Source organism: Narcine bancroftii, chromosome 12 (assembly GCF_036971445.1).
Source record: "Narcine bancroftii isolate sNarBan1 chromosome 12, sNarBan1.hap1, whole genome shotgun sequence".
Taxonomy (NCBI): domain Eukaryota; kingdom Metazoa; phylum Chordata; class Chondrichthyes; order Torpediniformes; family Narcinidae; genus Narcine; species Narcine bancroftii.
The window spans coordinates 98,885,440-98,911,112 of NC_091480.1; the positions used below are offsets into that span (position 1 = coordinate 98,885,440).

At 42.9% G+C, this 25,673-nt stretch overlaps 1 protein-coding gene and 1 long non-coding RNA gene across 12 annotated transcripts in view; one reads left to right on the forward strand and one right to left on the reverse strand.

The window, feature by feature from the left end:
* The window catches only part of LOC138746752 (uncharacterized), a 96,274-nt gene that overhangs the window by 25,848 nt on the left and 44,753 nt on the right, over positions 1 to 25,673 (forward strand). For 7 of the 11 annotated variants that reach the window (XR_011347105.1, XR_011347099.1, XR_011347097.1 and 4 more), the window contains exon 4: positions 24,458 to 24,880. The exons of 1 other annotated variant lie outside the window; for it this stretch is intronic. This is a non-coding gene — a long non-coding RNA (uncharacterized lncRNA). Of the gene's footprint in view, positions 1 to 3,035; positions 3,204 to 4,005; positions 4,092 to 24,457; positions 24,881 to 25,673 lie in introns of those variants that run through there. 3 more of the 11 variants (XR_011347098.1, XR_011347106.1, XR_011347107.1) reach the window with 2 other exon arrangements.
* LOC138746751 (vasoactive intestinal polypeptide receptor-like) overlaps positions 2,227 to 25,673 on the reverse strand; it is a 46,318-nt gene continuing 22,871 nt past the window's right edge. Inside the window, exons 5-12 of the mRNA XM_069905125.1 lie at positions 20,630 to 20,759; positions 16,562 to 16,712; positions 14,902 to 14,962; positions 13,515 to 13,581; positions 12,573 to 12,664; positions 9,708 to 9,837; positions 6,266 to 6,307; positions 2,227 to 2,673 (exon numbers count right to left, since the gene is read on the reverse strand). Coding sequence (XP_069761226.1) covers positions 2,473 to 2,673; positions 6,266 to 6,307; positions 9,708 to 9,837; positions 12,573 to 12,664; positions 13,515 to 13,581; positions 14,902 to 14,962; positions 16,562 to 16,712; positions 20,630 to 20,759 — 874 coding nt within the window. The 3' untranslated portion in view covers positions 2,227 to 2,472. The remainder of the gene's footprint in view (positions 2,674 to 6,265; positions 6,308 to 9,707; positions 9,838 to 12,572; positions 12,665 to 13,514; positions 13,582 to 14,901; positions 14,963 to 16,561; positions 16,713 to 20,629; positions 20,760 to 25,673) is intronic.

Sequence of the window (25,673 nt, forward strand, 5' to 3'; positions counted from 1 at the left end):
CTCATTCCTTCCCACCAATTGGCCCCTTGGCACCTACTTCTATGACCGCTGGAAATGCTCCACGTTCCCCCACCTCCTCTCTCACCACCATTCGAGGCCCCATACAGTCCTTCCAAGTGAAGCAACATTTCACTTGTGAATCTTCAAGAGTGGTTCACTGCATCCTGTGCTCCCAATATGGCCTCATCCACCTTGGAGACACTGGGTACAGATTGGGATATTGTTTCATTGAGCACAACAGCTGCCACCTCTGAGCAGCCAACCATGTAAATTCCACACCCTATTGCACACTGACAGGTCTGTCCATGGCCCCATGCTCTGCCACACCAAGGCCACTGGCAAATCGGAGGAACAACTCCTTGTATTCTGTCACATCAGTCTCTAACCAGACAGAATAAAGATCGACCTCCAATTTTCATTAATCCCTGTTCTCTTTCCCTACCCCTCTCTCCTTTTCTCCAGCTCCTCACCCCTTCCCTCCCCCTCCTATCAGCGAGTGACCCTTCTCAGCCCTCTACCCACTCCCCATCACTTCTCTGCTTCTTTCTCTTCTACCTGTATCCACCTCTGACCCATTAGCCTGTACTCCTCTCCTCTCCCCCTTCCTCTTTTCCAAAATGCTTCTCCTCCCCACCACCTTGTTATTCAGGTTTTTTCCAGATTCCCAACGAAGGGCCCAGACCTGAAACTGTATTGCCTTTTACTTCCTATGGATTCTGCATGACCTGATGAGTTTCTCCAGCAATTTGTTCGTGGTCTAGCCCAGTGGTTCTCAACCTTTTTCTTCACTCACATACCACTTTAAACAATCGCTTACTAACCACGGAGCACCTATAAATTTAAGTCCGTAACTTTACAGTACAGTAACAGGCTATTTCGACCTGTCGCGGTCGTGGACTTACCTTTGTTGGGAGTGGTGCCAGCCGCCACTGATGCTACAAGCGATGTGAGGTGTGGGGGGGCAATAGCGCGCATGCGCGGGTGTGTTAAACGTCAGTGTACGGGTGATGAATATCAGATGAAAGAGGAGGAGAATGAATGTATCAGGATCACCAATGTGGCTGTGAATCAATGAGAAGCTCAGGTGTTTAGCTGGGTGTTGTTTGGGGAGTTAAAGAATGCAATGTTGTGTCTAGTGAATAATAAAAAGTTGACTTCATGATGGCTGAAAGAAATGAGTCAGTGTATTCTTCATTTGTTTGTAATCTGTGGTAAATCAGTGCTGGTGCAGACCCATGAGTTTGTGCTGCCCAGCTTACACCCAATTAACCTACACCCCCTTACGTTTTGAACGGTGGAAGGAAACTGGAGGCCCCAGGGAAAACTCATGCAGATACAGGGGAAACATACAAACTCCTTCCAGACAGCGCTGGAATTTAAAACCACTGCTCAGACATTATTTGGTGGAACCCAGAATCCAGACACCTGCCAAAAAAGGAAGGGTTGAGTTTCCCACCAGGAAGTTTGGCCCATTGAGAAGGAGAAGATTGTACACTGATTTAGACAGATGTAGAATCCAGAAGCCAGACACCTGTCAAGAAAGGAAGAGCTGATATCACACCTTGTCACCTCCAGTACAGTCACTTCACACACAATGCGTGGTTGGAAGGTTACATTTGAAGCTCTCAGCAGCTCGAAGAGAGACAAAAGGTACCCGACTGTCGAAACGATCTCTCCTGAGTGTAGCGCAAAGGATTGTGAGTAAATGGATATGTGATCGTCCAGGTCTATCACCAATGTATATAGTGTATGTAGTTACAGTATCTAGACTGTGCTTACAGCGATTGGCTGAGAGCTAAGCCACACCTATTGTCTGGGCCTTAAAGGGTTGTGTCCCTAGCCAGGTCGGATCATTCCGGACTGGTCGGCCACCTGTGAAGAGCTCCTGTCTTTTGCTAATAAAAGCCTTGGTTTGGATCAACAAGTCTTTGGTTCTTTCGACGAGCTCTACAGGATAATATCGAGATTCATTTTAAAAACTGCATTCCCTAACAAGCAATAACTGGAGTGGGTATTTGCTCTGGACTGCTCACAGGATGATGCTACAACATTTCTAAGATTGAACTCCACTTCTGAAATTCTAATCAGTTGAAATCCACGGAGCAGTTTTAGAAGTGGATTACAATGCGCTGATGTACATATAACACCACGTGAGCTTCAGTTCACACTGCATTCCAGTGTCAATTTTTTTTTTGAAAGTCTAGAAGTACTCAGTGAAACCCCACATGATTCTTTAAGAGCATTGTTTACAGTCTTTCCTGAAGCTATTTCTTGGCAAGATTATTTTTAGTTCATATGGTGGCGAAAATTGATGAATAAAAATGCTGAATTATCTGAATTCCCTTCCTCATGACTTTTCTAAAGCTGAGTTTCTAATGGCTTGTTCTGCCATACAAATATGCATGGTATGTGTGGCTGTTACTGTAGAGTCAGAACTGGAAAAGTTTGGTTACCTTCCATTCCTCACCCACTTCATTGCACATAAACAAGGTTCTGGTCAGTACGGTCATTGTTAGCAGCTTGGAGATGGGAACTGTAGCAGGACACCATTGATATCTGAGTGCCCTCTTTTGTGGTGTGATTCTCCATGGAAGGGAAGCAGTATCTCGAATTCTCTGTGAGATGCCACTGGGTGCTCCACCTCCGCCACTTCCGGGCAAGCTCGTGCTGCACCTGCAAAGCCAAGCACAAAGTCAGAGGGTTACAGGTGTGTTAGAATGTTGTGGAGCAGGTTTACATTGGTCAGCACCACAACATGGGCTGAAGGGCCTGTACTGAATGATCAGAGCTACAGAGGAAGCACATTAAAAACACAGAAAGCTGGAGGAACTCAGCTGGTCTCACAGAATCCAGAAGAGATAGATATATTACTGATGTTTTGAGCCTGAGCAAGGCCTCAGGACCAAAACGTTGGTAATGTATCTTTACCTCATATGGACGCTGTGAGATCAGCTAAGTTCCTCCAGCATTTGTGTGCCTTTACTATAATCTCACCATTTGCAATCTTTTGTGTTTCACTCCAATCTCAAAATCAGTGTTTGCAACAAATTAAAAGAGGAACAAAAAGAGAAAATAATCCATCAGTGATCTTGCTCAGTGACCGAGGCAGGGGTAATTGATCCAGAAATTCTTCAACAGGAAGAGGTACTATAAATGCATGGTGCGTGATGTGACAAGGAGAACTTAGTGTGAGAACCTTGGAGGTAAGGGTGGGGTTGTGATCAGACAATTGGGGAATATGGTGGTGGGGCAGAAAGTAGTGTTGCTGGGGTTGGTTGGTGTAGATCAACAGTAAAGGGCAGGTAAGGGGTCCCAGCCACAGCCAATTCTCATGGGAAGGCAGCAAGTCTTCACAACTGTTCTGAAACCCCCTTGGATCCTCCATGTGCGAACTAACCTTGTAGAAGTGTACACAGACTGCACGCTGGAAGAGACCATGGCATACACCAGATGCCTCTGTATACTAAGGGCACGAGGATTTCCAGAGCAATACCACAACCTCAAAAACCACCCAGCAAAACCCAGATCACATTTAGTATTTGTTCACGAGGAATTCTGTTGTACTGTGGGCCTGGTGATGGAACTTGCATGTGTGTAAGCCTTGGTTTTCTAGTTCAATGTGACAAGTGTCTGCTTCTTGATGTCCCCTTGGAGTTTAGCCTGTGTCTAATCTTTGGTATGATCTTAAAATGATCTTTGTCTGGGACTTTCTTGTTTGTGCACTTGAATCAACATAGACTCGTACAGTATGGAAACAGGCCCTTCGGCCCAACTTGCCTACGACAACGAAAATGTCCCATCCACACTAATCCCAACTGCCTGCCTTTTGGCCCAGATCCCTCTAAAGTATCCGATCCATGTTTCTGACCAAATGGTTTTTTTTCCCAAAATACATCTATTGAATATCAAAAACAACTTCGTACAATTATACAGATGTGCTCTTATTTTCTTTTGTTTTGACAGAAAAAACAATACACATTAACTAATGTTCACATCTACCCTCAGACACACGCCTGGATCATCTATCCCCTGACCATTTGGCACCTCTGCTGACAGTCATCAGTAGATTACCGATTGTACTGGTACAACCATCTCACAGTTTAGTCTTTTACTCCATAAGGATGTGTAATTCAGAGAAAAAAAATGCATTAAATGTTGCCATTTGTGGGGAAAAAATTCCAGTGGTCCCTTGGATGTAAATGCCATCACGTCTTTTTGTAGGGAATTTAGGGAGTTGGTGAGATTCTAAATATTGCAGTCAATGGGCTGGGTTGCAAATTGACTTTAAATATTTTGGATAGTGTGATGAAAGCTCCATTCCAGCACCCTTGTATTTTGGGGGATTGATAAAATATGTGACTTGGGTGGCAAGGGGATGAGCAAATGGGTATTAAATATTGCCTCAACCACCTCTCTGGCCTTCTATTTCCAGACATCCACTATCCTCTGTGTAAAAAGGTTATGCCTCACGTTCCTGTTAAATCTCTCCCTCCTCACTTTGAACCTTTCATGTTTGACCTTCTTAATGTTTGAAAAAGATTCTGACCTTCTACCCTATCAAATGTTGCTCATAATTTGATACAGTTCCACCAAGTCTCCCCATAGTCTCTGATGCTCCAGAGCAAACAAGCCAGGTTTATCCAAACTCTTCCCATAGCTCACACCCTCTAAATCAGACAACATCCTGGGAAACCTCTTCTTTGGCTTTTCCAAAGCCTCCAAGTTGTCCTGCAATGGGACAACCAGAATTGTGCCCAGTATTCTAAGTGAGGCCTACCCGAACTTTTACATCGCTGCAACTCTTACACTTAATGTCTTGACCGGTGAGACCTTCTCTACCTCCATATCTACTTGTGTGGCCACTTTCTTGGAGCCATGGATCTGAAACCCCAGACCCCTGTGTACATCAATGCTTTTAAAAGCTCTGCCATTAACTGCTTATATTCCCCCAACCTTTCACCTCACACTTGTCTGGATGAAATGCCATCTGCCATTTCTCTGCCCATATTTATAACTGATCCACATCTTGCTGATAGCTCCACAACTCCACCTGTCATAATGTCATCTGCAAACTTACTAACCCACCCATCTGCGTTTTGATCCAAGAATAACAAAATAAATTTGGACCTTATCAGGGATAAGGCCCGGCCAAGTCAACCATACACACAAGCAACGTATAGACAGAGCGAACCAAAATAAATATATATAAAAATAATTTGTGAGTTTCTAGAATTGTTCAACATCTTCACTCAGCATCTTTAAGTAATCCTTTACTAACCATATGGCACATATGTCCTAGGGGCTCTGTGATTAGTAAGGGATTGCTTAAAGTGGTATGTGAGTGGGGGAAAAAAAGGTTGAGAACCACTGCCTTAAACCTATGTTTTCTAGCTTTAGACCGTCCTATACTTGCAAAAAATTATGGTGATCGATCTTATCTTCTCCCCTTCTAGCTTTACAAACTTCTATGGCGTTGCTTTCAGCCCCCTGATCTCCAGTGAGAACAATTCCAGCTTATTAAACTCTCCTTGCCACTAAAACATTCCATTTTAAAATTTTAAAATTTGGACATACAGCACGGTAACAGGCGATTTCGGCCCAAGGGCAAGTGCCGCCCAATTACACCCAGTTGACCTACACCTCCAGTACTTTTCAAATGGTGGGAAGAAACCAGAGCATCCTGGGAAAACCCACACAGATGTGTGGAGAATGTACAAACACCTTACAGACGCCGCGGGATTTGAAACCTAGTCTCGATCACTGATGCTGTAACAGTGTTGCGCTAACCACCTGCTACGCTAACCGTGCCACCCAACATCCAGCCAACATTCTGGTGAATCTTTGTCGCCCTCCTTCTGACACTACCACAGCCTTTCTACAGTGTGATGACCAGAACTGCACACAGTATAAGTGAGGCTTAACCCACGACTTGTACAGCTGCAACATGATGGCCCAGCTCTTCTACTCAATACTATTCAATTCTTTGGCTTTGACAAAACTAATTCGGATAGGTTACCGCAATGAAGAACAGTTTAAATTGCAGGCAATGACCTTTTCAAGGCCGTTGTTGGAATTTACCAAAACGCATGTGTTAACACCAGCCTAACTTCCTCGTGTCCTTCAAATAGTGTGGGGATGAGTATCCTTATTGGTTTATGTGGCACCGTATTGAAAGGTAAATTGGTTTTTGCAATGTCACTATCTGAAAACGGAAATGGCTCTGTTAATACTACTGTAATACTGATTATGGCATGGTCGGTCTTACCTCACCATTCAGGAAACAGTACAGAATTGCAACAATGAAACCCTAGGAAGAGGTAAAAAGGACAACATTAACACAAAGCACATTGATTAGATATTCTGATATTAACTTTTGCATGAATAGAGTGCATTTGGAATGGAGAGCTGGGGGCTCATAAAACACTCAAGTGTTTTGGAAGACGGAAGTGCGCAGATTGGAAATTCAGGCTTCCCACCGTTAGAGCATTTACGAATATGTGACACAGCTTTGCCGTGACTGTTTAGTAATAACAGTCCAAACACAGCTTGTATTGGTTAGCAAGTATGACCCCTGGCAAAGGTAAAGGATGAGCTCTCCTCTATCCCCCGCCCCCTCTGCATTCCTGCATCTCATTATGTTCTCCCAGTTGCTACTGCTAAATGTAAATTCTTGATGTCCTTGACTTCTCATACTCTTTCCACAATCTGCTGTTGTGACCGCTGGAGCAGTCCCACTTAAACTGGAGCCTGATCTGCATCTTTAAAGCAGGACCTGCTGGCTTCTGGCATGTGTTCGTGTTGATTAATCAGAAGACCAGAGGAGTAGAAATAGGCTATTCAGCCCATCTAGTAAAACATGAAAATATGCAGATGGTTGAAGTAAAAACACAATGATGGAGAAACTCAGCAGGTCAAACAGTGCCCTTTATATAGCAAAGGTAAAAATACATAACCGGCATTGGGCTTGAGCCCTTCATCAAGATATGAATAAAATGTCAGCAGGTGGGGGAAGGGGTGGTCGCAAAGGCAAGGAGGTAATAGGTGGTGGAGGGAGGGAGGGATGCCCAGGTGAAGAGATGGAGGAGAACTGGAAAGGGGAAAGGAAAGTGGGGGGGGGGGAATGAGAGAAGAGGAGAGCAGGTTAGCAGAAACCAGAGAAGTCGATGTTAATGCCACCTGGAGAGAGGCCAGATGGAAAATCAGGTGTTGTTTCTCCAATCTGCAGGTGGTCTTGGTGGGACAGTACATAAGGCCATGGACAGACATGTGAGTGCGGGAGTGTGACAAAGAACTGAAATGGTTGGCTACTGGGAGGTCTCTGTCACTGGTCCAGATGGAGTGAAGGTGGTCAGCAAAGCAAACTCCCAATCTGCACCCAGTCTCTCCGATGTAGAGAGGGCCACAAAGGGAGCACCAGATGCAGTAAATCAGTCCTGTGGATACACAAGTACTTCACTTGAAAGGTCTGTTTGGGGCCCTGAACCAGGGTGAGGGAGGAGGTGTGCGCCCAAGTGTGGTACCTCCTGTAGCCACAGGGGAAGGTGCTGGGGGTGGGGGATAGTGATTGGTGGAGAGGGATGAGTGCATGAAGGAGTTATGGTTGGAGTAGTCCCTACAGAAGGCAGAGAGGGGAGGAGAAGGGAAGACGTGTGTGGTAGTGGGATCCTGTTGTAAGTGCCGGAAATTCTGGCAGATTATGTGTTGGATGCAGAGGCTGGTAGGGTGGTAGGTGAGGTTAAGAGGGATTCTATGTTTGTTGTAGAAGAAGGCAGACATTTTGGAAGATCTGGACTGGAAGCCCTCATCTTAGGAACAGATGCGTCGGAGATGGAGAATTTGAGAGAAGGGGATAGAATCCTTGCAGGGGACAGGGCATCAGAAAGAGTAGTCAAGGTAGCTGTGGGAGTTGGTGGAAAGCCTGTCTCCCAAAATGGAGACAGAGAAATCCAGGAAGGGGAGAGTCTTGTTGGAGATGGACCAGGTGAGTTTGAAATCAGGGTGGAAGTTGGCCATGAAGTGGATGAAGTTGACAAGCTCATCACAGGTCCATGAAGCAGCCCCGATGTAATCATCGATATAATGCAGGAAGAGTTGAGGAGTCTTGCCTAAGTAAGCTTGCAGCATGAATTGCTCCATAAAGCCCACAAACAGGCAGGCGTAGCTGGGACCCATGTGGGTACCCATGGCTACACTTTGATTTGGAGTAAGTGGAATGAGTTAAAGGAGAAGTTGTTTAAAGTGAGGACAAGTTCTGCCAGGTGGTGAAGGGTGATGGGAGAGGGTGACTGGTCAGATCTCTGGTCCAGAAAGAACTGGAGTGCTTTAAGACCTTCTGTATGGGGATGGAGGTATAAAGGGATTGGACATCTGTCGTGAAAATGAAGCAGTCTAGTTTGAGGAATCCAGTCATTGAAAATATGGAGCATGTGTAAGGTTTCGTAGATGCAGGTGGAGAGGGATTGGACTCAGGCAGAAAAGATAGAGTCAAGTTAAGATTAAACTAGTACTGTGGGGCAAGAGCAAGCAGAAACAATGGGTCTACCCAGATGGTTGGGTTTGTGTATCTTGGGTAGAAGGTAGAAATAAGGGATGGGAGACAATGAGGTTGGCGGCCGTGGTGGGGAGGAAGGTGACCAGAGGTGATATGATTGGAGATAGTGTTGGCAACAGTGGCTTGATATGCCATGGTGGGGTCCTGTGGGAGGGGTAGATGTGAGGAGGTGTCTGAGAGCTATCGTCTGGCCTCAGCAAGATAGAATTCAGTGCGCCAGACCACAATCAGTGGGTTTGATGGTGAGGTTGGATTGTTGTGGAGGGCACTGCTTTCAGAGGAAGTAAGATTAGAATACGAGAGGGGGATGGTGAAGATGAGACGGTTGTTGTCCATCAGCCCATCAAGTCTGCCTCGCCATTTAATCATGGGCTGACCCACTCAGCCTCACTCCCTGGCCTTCTCCCCATAACCTTTGATACCCTGGCAAAACAAGAACCTATCAATCTCTGCCTTAAATACACTCAACAACCTGGCCTCAGCAACAACCTGTGGCAACAAATTCCACAGATTCACCACCCTCTAGCTGAAGAAATTCCTACGCATCTTTGTTCTAAGCAGGCACCCTTCAATCCTGAAATTGTGCCCTCTTGTCCTCGACTCTCCCACCATGGGAGACATCCTTTCTATGTCTGTTCTGTCCATGCCTTTCAACATTCGAAATGTTTCAATGAGATGAGCAGATTAAACAGATGATAGTGGAAATGAGGTGATCCCTCTGGTGAAACAAAACATCTCTCTTAGCTTGTTTCTGCTGGAAATTATCATTAAAACCATTCTTTTTGCAGTCACAACTCTAGAACATCCTTGCTCTTGTCCATTTTCGAACCACAATCCTGTGTTAAGTCTTCTGCAGCCTCAAACCTAGGTAGATGTGGAAATGCATCACCAAACTCATTTCTTTTTTGTACTTGTTAATATCAACTGCAGGCAAGTTGCTTTCTTTGAAGGTCCAGAATGCATTGAGTACACAGAGCTGTGGTGGCTAAATATAGAGTTTGCCACAATCTCATTGTAGGGCAGAACAGGGTGAATGGTTCATTTGTGTTTCTGTGCCCCATGCCCAGGCTACTTTGGCTAAAGCTGCATTTAGTAATAAGTTCTGCTTGCAGATGTCTGACAGCACAGTTACATTCATGAAGATTGGAGTACCCACCTGGAATGATCCCAGGGCAAGGTCAAACACAAGCCTGAAGTAGAAGTTCAGATGATCAGGAACAAAGACAAATACGATGTAGTTGACCCCAAACAGTGGGATGAGAAGCAGAGTGGACTTTGCCAGTCTCCTTTAAATAAAAGAAAAGGGAAAATAGTTTTGGAAGATCATATGTTTACAGAAGAAGCTAAATTAACATTGATAAATATACAGACTCTTCAATTTTTTGATCTTAGCTAATTAAAATAAGAACCTCCGAAATTAGCTATAATTTGTAAAAATTTAGACATACAGCACGGTAACATGTCCTTTCAGCCCACGAGCCCTGCTGCCCAATTACACCCAATTAACCTACCAGTCCTGGCATGTTTTACACGGCTAACCTAAAGTAAACAGAGGAAAATGGATTCGATCCATTGACCTCTGGGCTGTGGCCCCAGCACACTTTTGCTGCAACATTCTGATATCTTTTTTGTGGATTTGCTGTCTTTTGAATTCAATTAGGACATATTGTCATACAGCATGGAAACAGGCCATTCAACTCAACTTGCTCATTATGACCAAAATGTCCCACCCACACTGGTCTCACCTACTTGTGTTTGGTGCACATTCCTCTCAACCCATCCTCTCCATTCTCCAATAGTACCTGCCTCAACTACTCCCTCCGGCAGCCCTGTGTAAAATAATTACCCCTCAGGTTCCTGTCAAATCATTTCCCCCCCCTCCCCTGCCCCCCTCTATAAATCCATGACCTCTGGATAACGATTCCTCTCGTCTCCGACTAATTGTTTAGTATGTAGTATATAGTTGTGTTTATTTTAAAGTACCTGTTCATCTGCAGTGTCAGAACTTTGGCACCCATGTACATTGTACAAGGTGTGTGAGAATAAATTCATTATCGATGGAATCCTCGAAAAGAATCTTCCTCATGTGAAGGTAAATGAAGGATTTAAATTGGAGCATCCTAGCCAAATCTCACCAATTTGGATCTCTTCTCTAACTGTGTCAGTGGTGGGAGGGGCTGCCGGAGTCTTGAGCACTTTCAAAGGTTTTAAAAGAATTCACAAGGAAGTGAAAGAATTTAATTTTTTGGGGTGTTTTTATTTTAAATTTAGACATACAGCACGGTAACCGGCCCTTTTGGCCTACGAGCCCATGCCAGCCAATTTATACACAATTAACCTGCAACCTCCAGTGCGTTTCGAACAGTGGGAGGAAACCAGAGCCCCCGGGGAAAACCCATGCAGACATGGGGAGAGCTTACAGACAGCCACACCGTTGTGTAGACCTGCCAGCAGTGTGTTATCTTGGGCTAAGTGAGTTCCTGCTTGCTCCTAGATTGATTTCAAAAAGTATGAATTGAAAGGGCAGTATGGTTACCACAACGCTGTTACAGCGCCAGTGACCTGAGTTCGGATCCGGCGTTGTCTTTAAGGAGTTTGCACGTTCTCCCTGTGTCTGCGTGGGTTTTCACCGGGGGCTCCAGTTTCCTCCCACCATTCAAAACATACCAGGGGTTGTAGGTCAATTGGATGTAATTGTGTAGCATGGACTCATGGGCAGAAAGGGCCTGTTACCGTGCTGTATGTGTGAATTTAAATTTTTAGGGGAGAGATGAAGGACAAGTTGGACCAGATGGGACTGAGAGAGGGTGGGGAAGATCCTGCAGGTGAAATATGGGGGAAAGAGGAAAGAATTAGAAGAGAGAGGGGGATGAAAATTAGTTGGGGGTGGCTCGGAATATGAGAAAGGGTGCAAAAATGGGGGCAGAAGGGAGAAGAATGCCCTCCCCTCCTTGGTTCACCAATATCTCCTGTCCACCCACTCCCACTCTTTCCTCATTACACTGGCCGTATCCCCTCAGTGCTTTCAGTCTCAATGAAGGACTCGTCCAAACGTCAACCATTCTTTTCTCCCACTGACACTGCTCGATTCCTCTAGCAGATTGTGCTTTTCACCAGATTCCAACATCTGCAGTCTCTCGTATGCTGGAAAACTCGAGCACAGTTAACGTAGTGGTTAGTGCAACGTTATTACAGCACCAGTTACCCTGGTTTGAATCTGCTGCTGTCCGTAATTCTCCCCAAATCTGTGCACATTTTCCCTGGGTGCTCTATATTCATCCCACCCTTCAAAAGCATATGGGAGTTGTAGGCTAATTGGGGGAATGGATTTGTGGGCCGGAATAGCCTGTTCCCATGATGTACTTCTAAATGTAAACATTTACTTTGTGCTCTGTTGTAGCTTCAGACACTTCCAAAGCAGTGTTTGAAAGATTTTTGAATGGGTTTGCACAAAGCTCCTCTGGGATCACTGACATAGTGAAGGAAAGCTTGATAATTTGGAAGGTACACCGGCTGCGGGCTTTTGGTGACTCGAGACGAGGAAACCACACAGGCTGCGGGCTTTTGGTGACTCGAGGCGAGGATACCACGCAGGCTGCGGGTTGCTGGTGACAGGGATTCACACCAGGCTGCGGACTGCTGGAGACTGGCAGAGGAGTGCCAGTATCAGAACTGGAACGCGAGAGAGTTCCTTATCATGTCGGAGGTCCAGATCTGGAGCTCGGGCTCCTGGTAATTTGGACTGGACTCATGTGGCTGTGGGGGCTGTGGAATTGCTGGAGGCAAATCCATGGACACTCTGTGTCTCTGAGGGGTACTCTCTTTTTCTGACTGTAAGAGATGCTTCAGGTAGTTTCTGCCAATGGCCAATCTGTCTGCCTTACAGCAGACTAAATCAGGTTCTGTGTAAAATTGCACTGTTTTTATTGCATGACAATAAAGGAACCTTGAGTATATTGACGCTGAAGTAATGGGATTTCTTTCTGCACAAAGTGCTCTGAGCTGGGTGTTCAATACATACATGTACTGCTTGTACTCGCTTCCCCTGCTGTCTGACGAATAAACTTTCTGGACCAGGATTTGGATGATGGAGATGAACAGAATAAAGTTCACCTAAATAGAAGGAAAACATCTCAGATTGGAATTTATGTGGTGAATCGTGAAAGTCTGCAGACTCTGTGATTGCCATGAAACACAGAGATGCTGGAGGAACTCAGCCAGTCCCACGGCATCCATAGGAGGTAAAGATATATTACCGATGTTTTGGGCCTGAGCCTTTGGTTAGTCAGAGAAAGTAACTGAAATACATCTGTAATTAAAATATCATGTCTACTCAAATGGAGTGATCATGGGGCTTCAATGAGCAACCATAATGTTGTCCCCTATTACTTCATTTTAAGGAAGGATTTGGGATTGAAATTATGTTTGGCTTGTGGTGTGGCTGTTAAGAGAGGCAGCAGAGAACCCTATGGTCAGCGTTGAAACTTACACCAGCAAGGTCCTGAGTGAGACTGTGTTGTCCCAGGAATCTCCAGTGATGTTTCATCCTTGCCATTTTGGTACACTGCAATATTACAGAGGGAATGTTGCTCAAGGAAGTGACCACATCCTATGATTTCTGATTCCAGGTACACCTCTTGGGCACAAGAGTGACCCACATCGGAGATGACCAGTTGACTTTGAGAAGTGATGTGAAACAATAAAGAAATCATTGCTGATTCGTTTCACTTCAGAGTGTGACCTGTAGTATCCTGCAAGTGTATCTCTGAGACACAGTTTTCTCATAGGACAGGAAATTAAACAGGTTGAGTGTGGTGCCACAAGAGGACAAGACTGTCCCTCCTCCCTACCAAGCAGAGACAGTGTAAAGGCTGGGGGATGCAAAGAAATCACCAGACATCGGTCATGCTAAAGTAATCAACAATGACATTTGGCACCTCAGGTATAAAGGAAGAACACTTACAAATATGGTCATTGAAATCGGAGCCTTGATGATCCAAAAGTACGGAGAATCAATTGAGTCCCAGCACCTAAAAACAAACAATAAGTCTTTCAATCTAATGGCACGAACATTGATTCTGTCTGTAAGGAGTTTGTATATTCTCCCCGAGTCTGCGTGGATTTCCTCCAAGTGCTCCTGTTTCCTCCTCTGTTCAAAATGTACAGGGGGTTGTAGGTTAATTGGGTGCTACCATTTTCTTTTTGCCTAGTCCCACTCACCTGCACCCAGTCCATCGCCCTCCATACTTCTCCCATCCACGTACCTGTCCAAATTCTTCTTAAATGTTAAAATTGAGCCTTCATTCACCACTTCCACGCTCCCACCCACTCTCTGTGTGAAGAACTTCCCCCTCATGTTCCCCCTAACCTTTTCCCCTTTCACTCTTAAACCATGTCTCCTGGTTTGTATCTCACCCACCCTCAGTGGAAAAAGCCGACCTACATTTACTCTATCTTTACCCCTCATAATTTAAATACCTTATCAAATCTCCCCTCATTCTTCTGTGCTCCAGGGATTAAAGTCCAAACCTGTTTAACCTTTTCCTGTAACTCAGTTCCTGAAGTCTGGGCCACATCTTAGGAAATCTTCTCTGCCCTCATTGATATCTTTCCTGCAGTTTGGTGGCCAAAACTGCACACAATAGTCCAAATTTGGCCTCACCAATGTCTTATACAACTTTACCATAACATCACAAATCCTGTACTCAACACTTTGATTTATGAAGGCCAAAATGCGAAAAGCTCTCATTACCACCCTGTCCACCTGTGGCACCACTTTAGGGAATTATGTATCTGTATTCCCAGGTCTACTGCACCCCTCAGTTTTAGTGTTTCCATAAATGTCTCAAAGTTGTTGGGTTAACCAGTCTCAGAACACATTGTTCCCATTGTCTGGACAAGGTTTAGAAGTGAAAATAGATAACTGGGTATCCAGGTGCTGTTTCATCCGAGAACCTTGATGCAAGGGATGAATGTACGATGAACATGTTGGATTGGGGTGGGGTGGGCGGTTGGTGCATATTAATGCAGTTGTATGCAGTTTTGCTGTCAGTATTAATAGGCTTGTAGGTTGGTGATAGTGGACTTGTATCCAGAGTAGCTATCTGAAGGTTTCGCTGTCAGCGTTAATGGGCTTGTAGGCTGGTGAGTTGTTAGTTTGCAAGCAACCAATATCAAATTTTGTTTTAAGGACAATCATTTGCCTCACATTTGCTCAACATCCTGATTATATAGTGGAACATTAGGTGTGTTACAAAAGACTGAATTCACATCTTTGGAATAAAAACTCAGCAAGTATCAGTCAGGAATAAATGTTGCTCTAGTTAACAAACAAGCAGGTTGGTTCTCACCCGATATCATTGCGATACAGCATTGCAAGGGTCCAGCTGATTGTGATCAACAGAGGTGCACCTATGGAGGCAGAATAGAAATACAGTAAAATTCCTGTTATCTGGAATTAAAGCAATTGGTAAAAAAGTGTGGAAAATAAATGGGTAAAAACTACTGAAGTTTATAATTGGCGTGGCTCACTGTTAGTTCCCCATTCACACAACATGTACCAATTATATGAAACTTTGGAGGTTAGGTTGTGATGGTTTTATATCTTCCTTCATGACCAAGGGATATAAGGCACTGAGGGTTTTCATGATAGAATTAAAGGAAACCGATAAGAAGTTTGCACCCAGGTTACAGAGATTCAAAAAGGTGGTTCATCACTTCTCAACCAAGGAGTTTCTTACAAAAGGTGGAAATTTGAAAGCTTGAGTGCAGTTTTAATCCCAGATCTGGCAAGGATTCCATAAAATACGCCCAAGGCCCAGTATTATTTCCTACCACTCTTTCAGGCCTTCCTGATCAGAATAATTCAACCTTTCATCCCAGGGTGCAGATTGCCCTTTGTTAACCTGGAGAATGATCCATTAAAAAGACATCATTGCTTTGGGGAAATATGGATTCTCAGATGCAATTGAACAATATCATGCAAGACCAATCTGACGAGGGAATGGAGCATAGGTTTTCATGAGATCAAGTCCAAAGCTGGTCTGGCACCTAGAATTTTTCTGATCTAATCAACAACTGGATGCAAGATATATCTCCTTGATTTCTGCTGCAGTGAGCATCCACTTAGAGAAAATATAGTTGTTGGAAAATAGAATGAAAGAAATTCTCCTAAAGAAAATGAAAAGAACAATGCACCTTTCAGGACTTCAGGATAATTCATAACCAATTAAATTTGAAGACCATAAGACATGAGCGGAATTATGTCATTTGGCCCATAGAGTCCACCCTCCATTCCATCATGGATGAATTATTATCCGTTCTCCTGCCTTTTCCCCATAACACTTGATTGTCTTCCTGATCAAGGAAGAATCTATCTTTGTCTTAAATATTCCCAGTGACTTGGCCTGCTTCACAGCTGTACCACAGATTCACCACTGAGGATACTATAAGGTGGGGCCCTCTGATTCCAGACTCCTCAGACGGAAGGAAATATCCCTGTCCACTCTATCCAGGCCTTTCGGTATTCAATAGGTTTCAATGAGATCCACCTCATTCTTCTAAGCACCAGTGAGTAAAATCCCAGAGCCACCAAATGCTCCTCATATGAAAATCCTTTCATTCCAGATGTCATTCTAGTAAAATTCATAGCCCCCTTTCCTGTAAAAACAGTAAAGTTTTGGCTTCCTCTATGTTTCTCTCCTACCAACTACTTAAAACATTCAAAAGATTTATGCTATTTACACTAGTGTAAAGAAAACAAGGCTTTTACTTAAATATGTTGTGGCCCATGTTGAGACTGGCTGGGTCTAGATTATGTCGGCAACGCTCAAGAAGAAGGAATTAACCCCATGATCATCTGATGTACAGGAGAGGTTGCGACCAAGGACATGATCGAAGAATGAGAAGGGACATGTGACAAACTGGATCAGTCTTTGAAAGAGTTTCAGTGGCTGGATGGCCTATTTTGATCTGTGTGAAAATATGAGTGAAAGGTGGGAAGAACCTTACCCCATGCTGTAACGATGTACCACCAGAGATACTTCCTCTCGGTGAAGAAGACCACAATGAAGGTGTGAAGGTAGATACCTTCTGCCAACAGCCAGAAGAAGTTTGCTGTGATGCTAAACTGGAAGAAAGTGATTGCAGCTTTGCACGATGGCTGGAATAGAAGACCCTGGCATTAGTTTCTGCCTCTTCCCTTTGTCCACTCACCCATCCCATACCCACTGCCTCATTCATTCCAGTGTACCCATGAGTCTGCTCTCAGATGATGTATAAGATGTGGTCTTGTTGGTGCAGTAATTTATTTATAGTTATGATTTTTATTTATAGTGGGATTTTTCCTGGAACAGATGAACTTGGGTTAATTGAGGCTTCAGCATTGCTCCAGAAATGTGTGACCATCGTCTATATCAGCCTTTGAATCCTTCTGCTGCTCTCTGTGCGGTTCGTGTATCAGTTAGTGCGACGCTAATTACAGTGCCAGCGGATCTTCCGCTGTTTGTAATGAATTTGTACAATACTCCCTGTGACCATATGGGTCTCCTCTGGGTGCTCTGGTTTCCTGCCACAGAACACTACAGTATAGAAACAAGCCCTTCAGCCCATCTAGTTTGTGCTGAACTGTTATGATGCCTAGTTCTCATTGACCTGCATCCATCCATGCCCCTCTCATCCATGTATCTATCCAAATTTTTCTTACATATCAAAATTGAGTCCACCTTCACCACTTCAGCTGGCAACTCATTCCATGTTCTCTGTGTGAAGAAGTTCCCTGAATGTTCACTTCAAACATTTCCCTTTTTATCCTTACCCCATGTCCTCCAGTTCTTGTCTCACTTAACCTGAGTGGAAAAGGCCTGCTTACATTTACTCTCGTACCTCTCGTTGTATGCCTTTATTAAATCTCCTCTAATTTCCAACATTCCAGGGAATAAAGTCCAAACCTGTTTAACCTTTCCCTGTAACTCAGTTCATCAAGTCCTGCAGCATCCTTATAAATCTTCTCTGCGCTCATTCAAGCTTATTGATATCTTTCCTGTAGTTAGGTGACCAAAATAGCACACGATACATCAAACTTGGCCTCACTAATGCCTTATACAACTTTACCATAACATCTCAATTCTTATACTCAATATTTTGCTTTATGAAGTCTCCCATGTACCAAAGACGTTTAACGGGTCACAGGACCCGTTATTTGGGCGGTGTTGGCTCGTGGACCATGCTGAATCTCTACATTTTAAAACACTTCTGCTGATGGTAACAGGGCTCAATGAAGAACAAAAGTTCCCTCAGTTTAAGTTCATCTGTTCCAAAAGACACCCTTCATTCTGGGTATAAAATACATTTCAACTCCAATAATCCATTATCGACTTGTTCAGAAGTCCTGATGGTTTGGCATCTGACTCTGTAGGTGTTGTTTCGTGGCCCCTTTATGTTCATCGTTCACTTGAAAAATCTTAAAAATAGTGAATTGAAAGTGGTTTGGGGGATGAAGAGTCCGGAACATCTGCCAGTCTGTCATTACCAAGTTTGTAAGGTGCTGGATTATTGGATTTTAACTGTAACCACAGGAGCATTACCTTCCACTCCTGGTCTACCGCTAAGGAAAGCATCTCAGTCCGATACAGTAGGCAAACACAATGATTACTTACTGATATTCCCTGAACTGGTTCCAGCTACAAACTCTCTTTCCCTATCCTTTCTTTCCCCTTCCACCAGCTCCCCACCTCCTTCCTTTTCTCCTCCTGGAGAGTTACCCTCTCCCTGTGTCAGTCTTCAGCTTTTTTTCTCTTCTACTTTTCCACCACTGACCTATTAGCTTGTGCTCTGTCCCCTCCCCCCCCCCCCCCCCACACCTTCCTCCTCTCCTCACCCACCCCCTTTTTATTCAGGCATGTGCCTCTTTTTGCTCATTCCCTGACAAAGAGTCAGGGAATGTTGGTTCCCTTTTACTTTCTATGGAGGCTGCATGACCTGGTGAGTTTCTCCAGCACATTTGTGTATTGCACTGCCTTTCACCTTGCTCATCTGCACTTCCCAGTCTCACACTGAGACCAACAGGTGTCAATGCCAGAATTTGCCAGTACAGAGATGATCCTTATAGGAGAATGGGAAACAGAGAGAATGGTGAATAAGGCCAACATCTAAATGTATTATCAGTTGAAGATGGTTAAAGGAAATGTGTTCCAATGAGGGGCCAAAGCTGATATTGTCTAATGGAAATATGATATGAAGATTTGCATCAGTCTTCATTCAGGAGGTGGTGATAAGGTGGTGATGTTGGACAGGATGCAGGTAGGTTAAAGAGTGTTCCAGTTGCTGAGGTAGGAACAGAGGAAATTGCTGAAAATATGGGCACAATCTGCAAATTCTCCTTTAAATAGGAGGGAGAAAGGGCAAAGTGACTGCAAGTGTTATATCCCTGTTCAAAAATTAAAGGATTAAATAGGCTAATTGTGTAACATTGCATAACAAAGATAATATTAACTGTTTGTAAATTATTTGTTGAAAACGGAAAACCTGTCCATTTACGTTACAGACAAATTGTTCCTGGCTAACATGATAGAGCCATCCCTGAAACAATCATAGCACTGACAGCAGAGATGAGATGGAGATCTGTGTATGTCCAGGCCCTTGTAATGGTACATAACCAGACAAAGAGAAGGAGAACTATTTGATGGACTTAATGGCGAATTAGCAAAAGCTCATTCAAGGGGTATTGAACACTTAAGACATAATGATGACAGTCTAAGGGACTAGGTGGAGGTAAGACCACAGAGAAATGACAATGGACAATGAGCAGCAGAAACTTACACCCAACATAATTACTGAGCAGTGTAAAATAACCCTAGTGTCGGCCGTTGGTGGGGGAAATGGGTGGTGAGAGAACATGGGTTATTGGGAAATAAGTAGGGGAAAGTAGTAGATTGATGGTATTGCCCTGAGAGCTACATCATCTCAAGGGGTAAATGGTCTTCTATATTGGAGGGAAGAATGGAAGCTGAGAAAAGACCATTCATTCATTGGTTACTGTCTTAAGTATAAGAATATATGTCAAGTCTGAATGAAGCAGGAGTCCACTAGTAAGTAGACAAATACATGTGGGAAAAATAGAAGTGATGTAAGATAGGTTGCTGAGAATATTCAACACAAAGATCAATAGATTTTAGCTTTCTAAAGGAAGGCTAGGATATAAGGGATTCTGGGGTAACCATCTTGTCATTGAACTGATTAACTGAACCCTCCTTCTATAACTGAGAAAAGAAAAACAAGTACTGCACTTAAAAATCTACAATACACACAAGCTGGGATCTAATTATCCAAGCAACTCTGTTGCGTCAGATTGAAGACTGGGTTTGCCTGGAGGATGACTCCCCGAAGCAGTGAAGGAATATTCAACATGTTGCATAGAACCTCTAGGCCACAGAGCAGATAGACACCCAGAGGTGGAAGGAGTGGACCATCTCACAAACTGTCCCCTTGGTCACTCCTGCCTCGTTTGTTTCCCATTAGCCACTCAGAACTGGCAACAGCGGAGAGGAACCAAATCACCCTTGATCCCAAGGGACCGGCCAAGAAGTCGAATTGGGAATATTTTCCATATAACCATCTAACAATTATAGCACGGAAACAGGCCAATTTGTCCCTTCTAGCCCGCACTGATCCAAGTACCCTCCTCTAATCCCACTTACCAGCACTCTGCCCATATCCCTCCATCCGCCTCTCATCCATATACTTATCCAACTCTTTCTTAAATGACAAAATTGACCCTGCCTCCACCACCTTTCCCGGAAGCCCATTGGATTAGTGAAGATTCGTAATCCCTACACATCTAGAAAAGGAAGACAGTGGACACAAGAAGAGTGTCTAATCATTATTGTCTGTCCCTGTATAAGAGAAAAAATGAAAAATTCACCTCTTGCTCCAGCATCACCAATATTTAAAAACTGACCCTCAATCTCTGTTCATTTAAATTAAGCACCAAGTACTTGATCCACCCTTTCACTGCCTGTAAAGAGAGGGAGAATCCATCCACGTGGCTCTGGGAACTGAACCTGGTGAACTTTTCCTTACCGTGGAGAGGGTGCACTGGTCCGAGTCACTGTCAAACAGCACCACGTCCTTTATAAACACAGCAATGGCTCTCAGAATGAAGGAGACAAACAAGTTCATGTGGATGTAGTTCCTGGTGCAGTGTAGCTTCCTGTGTCAGAAGTTAAAGAACAGAGGGTGGTATAGAATTAGAAACCGATAAACCAAATAGCTTTTCTAATTGTGCTTTCCCCATCTCAATTTCCCAAACTCTGAGCCATATCACCACAAATCCTCATTGTATCCCTCAAACCAGGCCCCTTGACATTCCTCGGTCAGGAAACAACTGAAGACTATGGCCCTTATACCTGGGCAGGGTGGAAATGAACGGAAATTCCTGATGGTGTCTGTGACCAGAAGGAAGGGAGCTTGAAGGGGCATTGATACAGTGAACAGTGTTGGTGGTAGATTGCAGAAGGAAAAGGAGATTGCATGGTGGTTATATATGCTCTTCATTAATATGGGGTCACTTAAGGTGATATGTGAGTGGGAAAAAGAAAGGTTGAGAACCATTGGCTTAGGTGGTTAGGGGGTGGTGGTGGAGGCTGATACAATAAGGACATGGATGTAAGAAAAATACAGGGTATGGGTGTGAAACAGAGAAAAATTAGATTCTTCTGGAGTTGGTTTACATAGATCGCCACAACACTGTGGGCCAAAGGGTCTGTACTGTGCTGTAACGTTCAATGTCCTAAGACCATTTATTAAGAAACATACCTGCTGTTCTCGCTAGACTTAGCTTTTCCTTAAATATATGAAAATTACCAGGTAAAAGCCAAAAGTGGATTAATCTGCTGGAATCAAATTAACCAATCATAAGGTGAAAAATAATAACAAGCATTGATAATATAAAGGGTATCAGTGAATAAAACGGATACTCACACAGACAGATGAATGAATTTTCAGACACCAGTTCAGTCATTCTTGAGATGGAGATGAAGGATACATTTGAGGTACAAAGTTAAAATATGGAAAAGATACGACAAGCCTGCATTAATGCTGACAAGGATCTCACAAAGAAGTCATGACCATTTAAAAGAATCTAAGGAAAATTACATTAAGTGACAATGAAAATATAACCACAGGAAGGAATTTTCTGACTTGCTTCACTCTCTCTGGATTCATACAAGTTCGAATGTTTTAAAGTCAAGTTACGGAAAATAGCCTCTGTGTGTGTCAGTTCTGTGTCACTGTTCAATCAGGAAGGGCAGACAAATAATCTGAAACAATTCTGAGGGTCACACGTGAATGAAGAAGCTCTGGACTTCCGGGCGGATGCTTCTGCGGGCAGTCTCGCCTTGCTCCAACACTCGAGCCCTCATAGTGACTGGCAGGAGACTGGCAATGAGCTCTACTAAGTCAGAGCAGACCCTGGAACTTCAATCATTTTAAATGGGGAAGATCAGCTCTGATGGTGATTGGAAAGATTCAGGTGATTTTTAAGTTGCGCTCTACAAGTTAAATGTATGCAACTATTAAGTTTAATAAGGGTGGCATGTTTAATGCAACGATATTACAGTACCAGCAACCTGGGGTTGAGTCCGACATTGTCTATGAGGAATTTGTATGTTCTCTGATTTCACATAGAGTTTAATATTGTAGGTTAAATGGAATATTTGGACAGGACGGGCTCGTGGGCAGGAAGTGCCTGTTACCATGATGTACATCTAAATTTAAAATTGAAATTTAAAAAGTATATTTAAAAAAATACATTTTTTCATGTTTTCTCCTGCATTTTCACACTTATAATTGTTCTTAGATGTTTTAATATTGTAAAACATTTTTAACAATATGATTAATTACCAATGATCATGAAAGATTTGTCACGGTCCACGACTGCCTGGAACATTTGCAGACATTGAATATTTGCAACAATTTTGACAGGCTGAGAATGAAGCTTTGCCAATTGTCAAAATAGTTCCCAGATGGGCTTGCATTTTTTGGCAGCAAGGCCTTATATTCTGATCATTCTGACACCACGTTTCCATGGGTGTAAATGTGGGTAAAACAGCAGTGAAGACAGGCATTTTTTTTCATTCCCTTAGCTGCATCATATTAGACCATAAGATATAGGAGTGGAGTGAGGCCATTCGGCCAATCAAGTCCACCCCGCCATTCCATCGTGGCTGATTTACTATACTTTATAACCCCATTCTCTTGCCTTTCCCCATAATCCTTGGTTACCTTCCTGATCAAGAACTTATCCAGGGTGGCACTGTAGGTGTCACTTCCCAGCTTCTAATATTTCTCAATCTCAAAACAACTCACCTTCCGAGAGAAGTAAACCTCGATATTCCAAATTGTATCTTATTCATCCAAATAAATCAAACTTCATATTTGCAGCTGTAAATAGTTTTAATTTTCCGTTGATAAAAGCGAATAAATGTTTTCATAGATTCGCACTTCATAATGATGAGTAAAACAAACCATATTGTAATACTACTTCAAACAAATATAAGCAAATTAAAATGATAATAAATGATTAATAATGAATAATTAATGATGATGAATAATAATGATAAATTCACAGAAAAGTTTCTCAAGAATGAAGAGAACTCCCAGTCTGCTCGGCTATTACAACCTATGACATCATAGTAACTAATGGTAACTCGACAAAAACAATTAATCCTTTAAGGGAAAGTCATAAAACGACCATAAATAATAAACACAAGGTTTTAACCTCGACATTCTGGCCCTTAATTATTATAATAGACATTAATGACATATATAATAATTACTATGACAGATACAAAAGTAAATATGGTAAGTATCAAATTAAAAATCATAACTTTCTGCTTCTTGTAAAAGACAGATTTTATTAATAGGTCGATTTAAGCAACCAGTCTTGGTTTTAATCCGCAATTGCCAAACTAATCCTTTTTTTTTTGTCAGGAACTGTTTCCACGATTCTTCCCAACAATTCTTGGTGTAGAATCATCCATAATAATTACAATATCTCCACATACAAAATTGTGCGCAGCCTTAGACTATTTCTGTCTTTCTTGTAATAGTGAAAGATATCCTTTAACCCATCTTTTCCAAAATAAATCCACAATAAACTGCGCTTGTCTCCATCCGTGTCTTGCTTAAATACCTTCTTTCTGAAATTAACCCGGAGGTGCTCAAGGTTTAGATTTAAGAAGAGATGATTCGATGTAACTGCCTCGATGTCATTTGAACTGATAAAAACTTCAGTTATTGGACGTCTATTTAAAATAGCTTCAATCTCACACAATACTGTCTGAAGATCATCGTCATTCAGCCTTTGATTATTCAAAATAGGATTAAGAATTTTCTTTATTGAATTTGGGTTATTTCAACAAGAACAGGTATTCTTGCTCACACTGTGTTTGGAGCAGATAAGCAGCACACATGTATTGTTAAAGCTGTCCTTTGTTTTTAAGATTTGTTTTTAAAAATTCTTCATAAAGACCTTGCCACCTCTGTTCTTCAGTTCGGAGATCATCGAGCACAACATTGGCCCTTGTTTCTCTACTTGAAAAATCAGACCTCTGTTCCAATTCTCCTTGTAACTTTCAAAGTTCAGATTCCTTCTGAGCCAACTTTATCTGTGCCTCCAACATCATTCTTGCATATTCTTCTCTTGTCTCATCTTTGGAAAGCTGACTCTCTACCATCTGATGCTGCTTTTTCTTTGCCAAGATTCTAGTATTTTGCAAACTCCTTGGCCAAGGTGACTTTGCTCTCCTGTGGAGATTTCAGCTCCATGTTTACAGAGAGTCTGTAGCTTTCAAATTGTGTTTCAACATCTTCCAACTTTCTCAATGACTTGCTGTGCTCCTCACTTAGGTCAAGCCCTTCTAGGAAAAACTGGACTCGTAAGAATGGGAGAAGAATTCGCGGTCAGTGAGCATGGGGCAGCCCAGGAGGAGCTGAGTGAATAAACTGAGGCCACCAAAACCAGAAGCAGAAGATCAAGCACGTATTAAAGGTGAAGCAGGAAAATATGCAGCTAAAGCAGGAGGTAACAAAGCTGTGAGGCCAGCTGTCCAAGGAGAAGGCTGAACAGAAAACCCAGGAAAGGCGTTGCCAAAGCACGAGTCACTTTGACCCAGTGAAAGTGTTCAAACACAAAGCCAAGGAAAATCTCGCTCCGATTGTCCCAACTGAAAGAAGGAAATGTAAATTTACCTTGAGCTCGTCACCTCTGAGGACCTGAGTTCTGATCCCGTATTCCAGCTGAGGGCTTCAGGTTGATGAGACACCGGTAATGTATGTCAAATCGCTTGTGTTGAAGACTTCAAATCAATCATTGAATGTTACAGAACATTTGCTTCACAGATTTATTATTTTTCCACAAAAGCTGAGCCTTGAATTTTAAACACCTGACTCCAAATACCCTTAGGGTTACATTAATTAGGAATTATTATTATTGCCATGATACTCGTGAAACTTTAAAAAAGATCAAATGTATTTGATGAATTGTAAATATTTCTCCAGGGTTTTCTGCTAGGTTGCCAGCTGATTTACAAGGTTAAAAAAAGATGGTAGCTGGTTAAAAATTCTAAATTATTTCTACCATGTCCTCTTCCTTCCCACTTGCACACACAACTCTGTTTTGTTTAAATGTTCTTGGAAGATTGATCTAAGTGAATTGATTTGGGATTTAGGGTTAAAATATGTAATATTTTCAACTCTATTCTAGTGGTCAGAAAGCTAGCATGTACAAAAATATTGAACTGAAGGGAGAGTCTAGTTTTAAGGTGTCCATGCCTGTTGGATGTGTTTTGTCTGGAGAAGTATAAATTTCTTTACAAGAACGGCTATTTGTATTGTCATATTAATCTAGCAGAATTAGTTGTGTTAATGATGTCTAATCAAGGGTTAAAACATCAATACAGCTGCTACTAATGAGAAAAATTTTTTTAAAAATTTAGACCTACAGCACGGTAACAGGCCATTTTGGCCCATGAGTCCATGCTGCCCAATTTACACCCCCGGTACGTTTCAAATCGTGGGAGGAAAACTGGAGCCCCCAGGGAAAACCCACAAAGACACGGGGAAA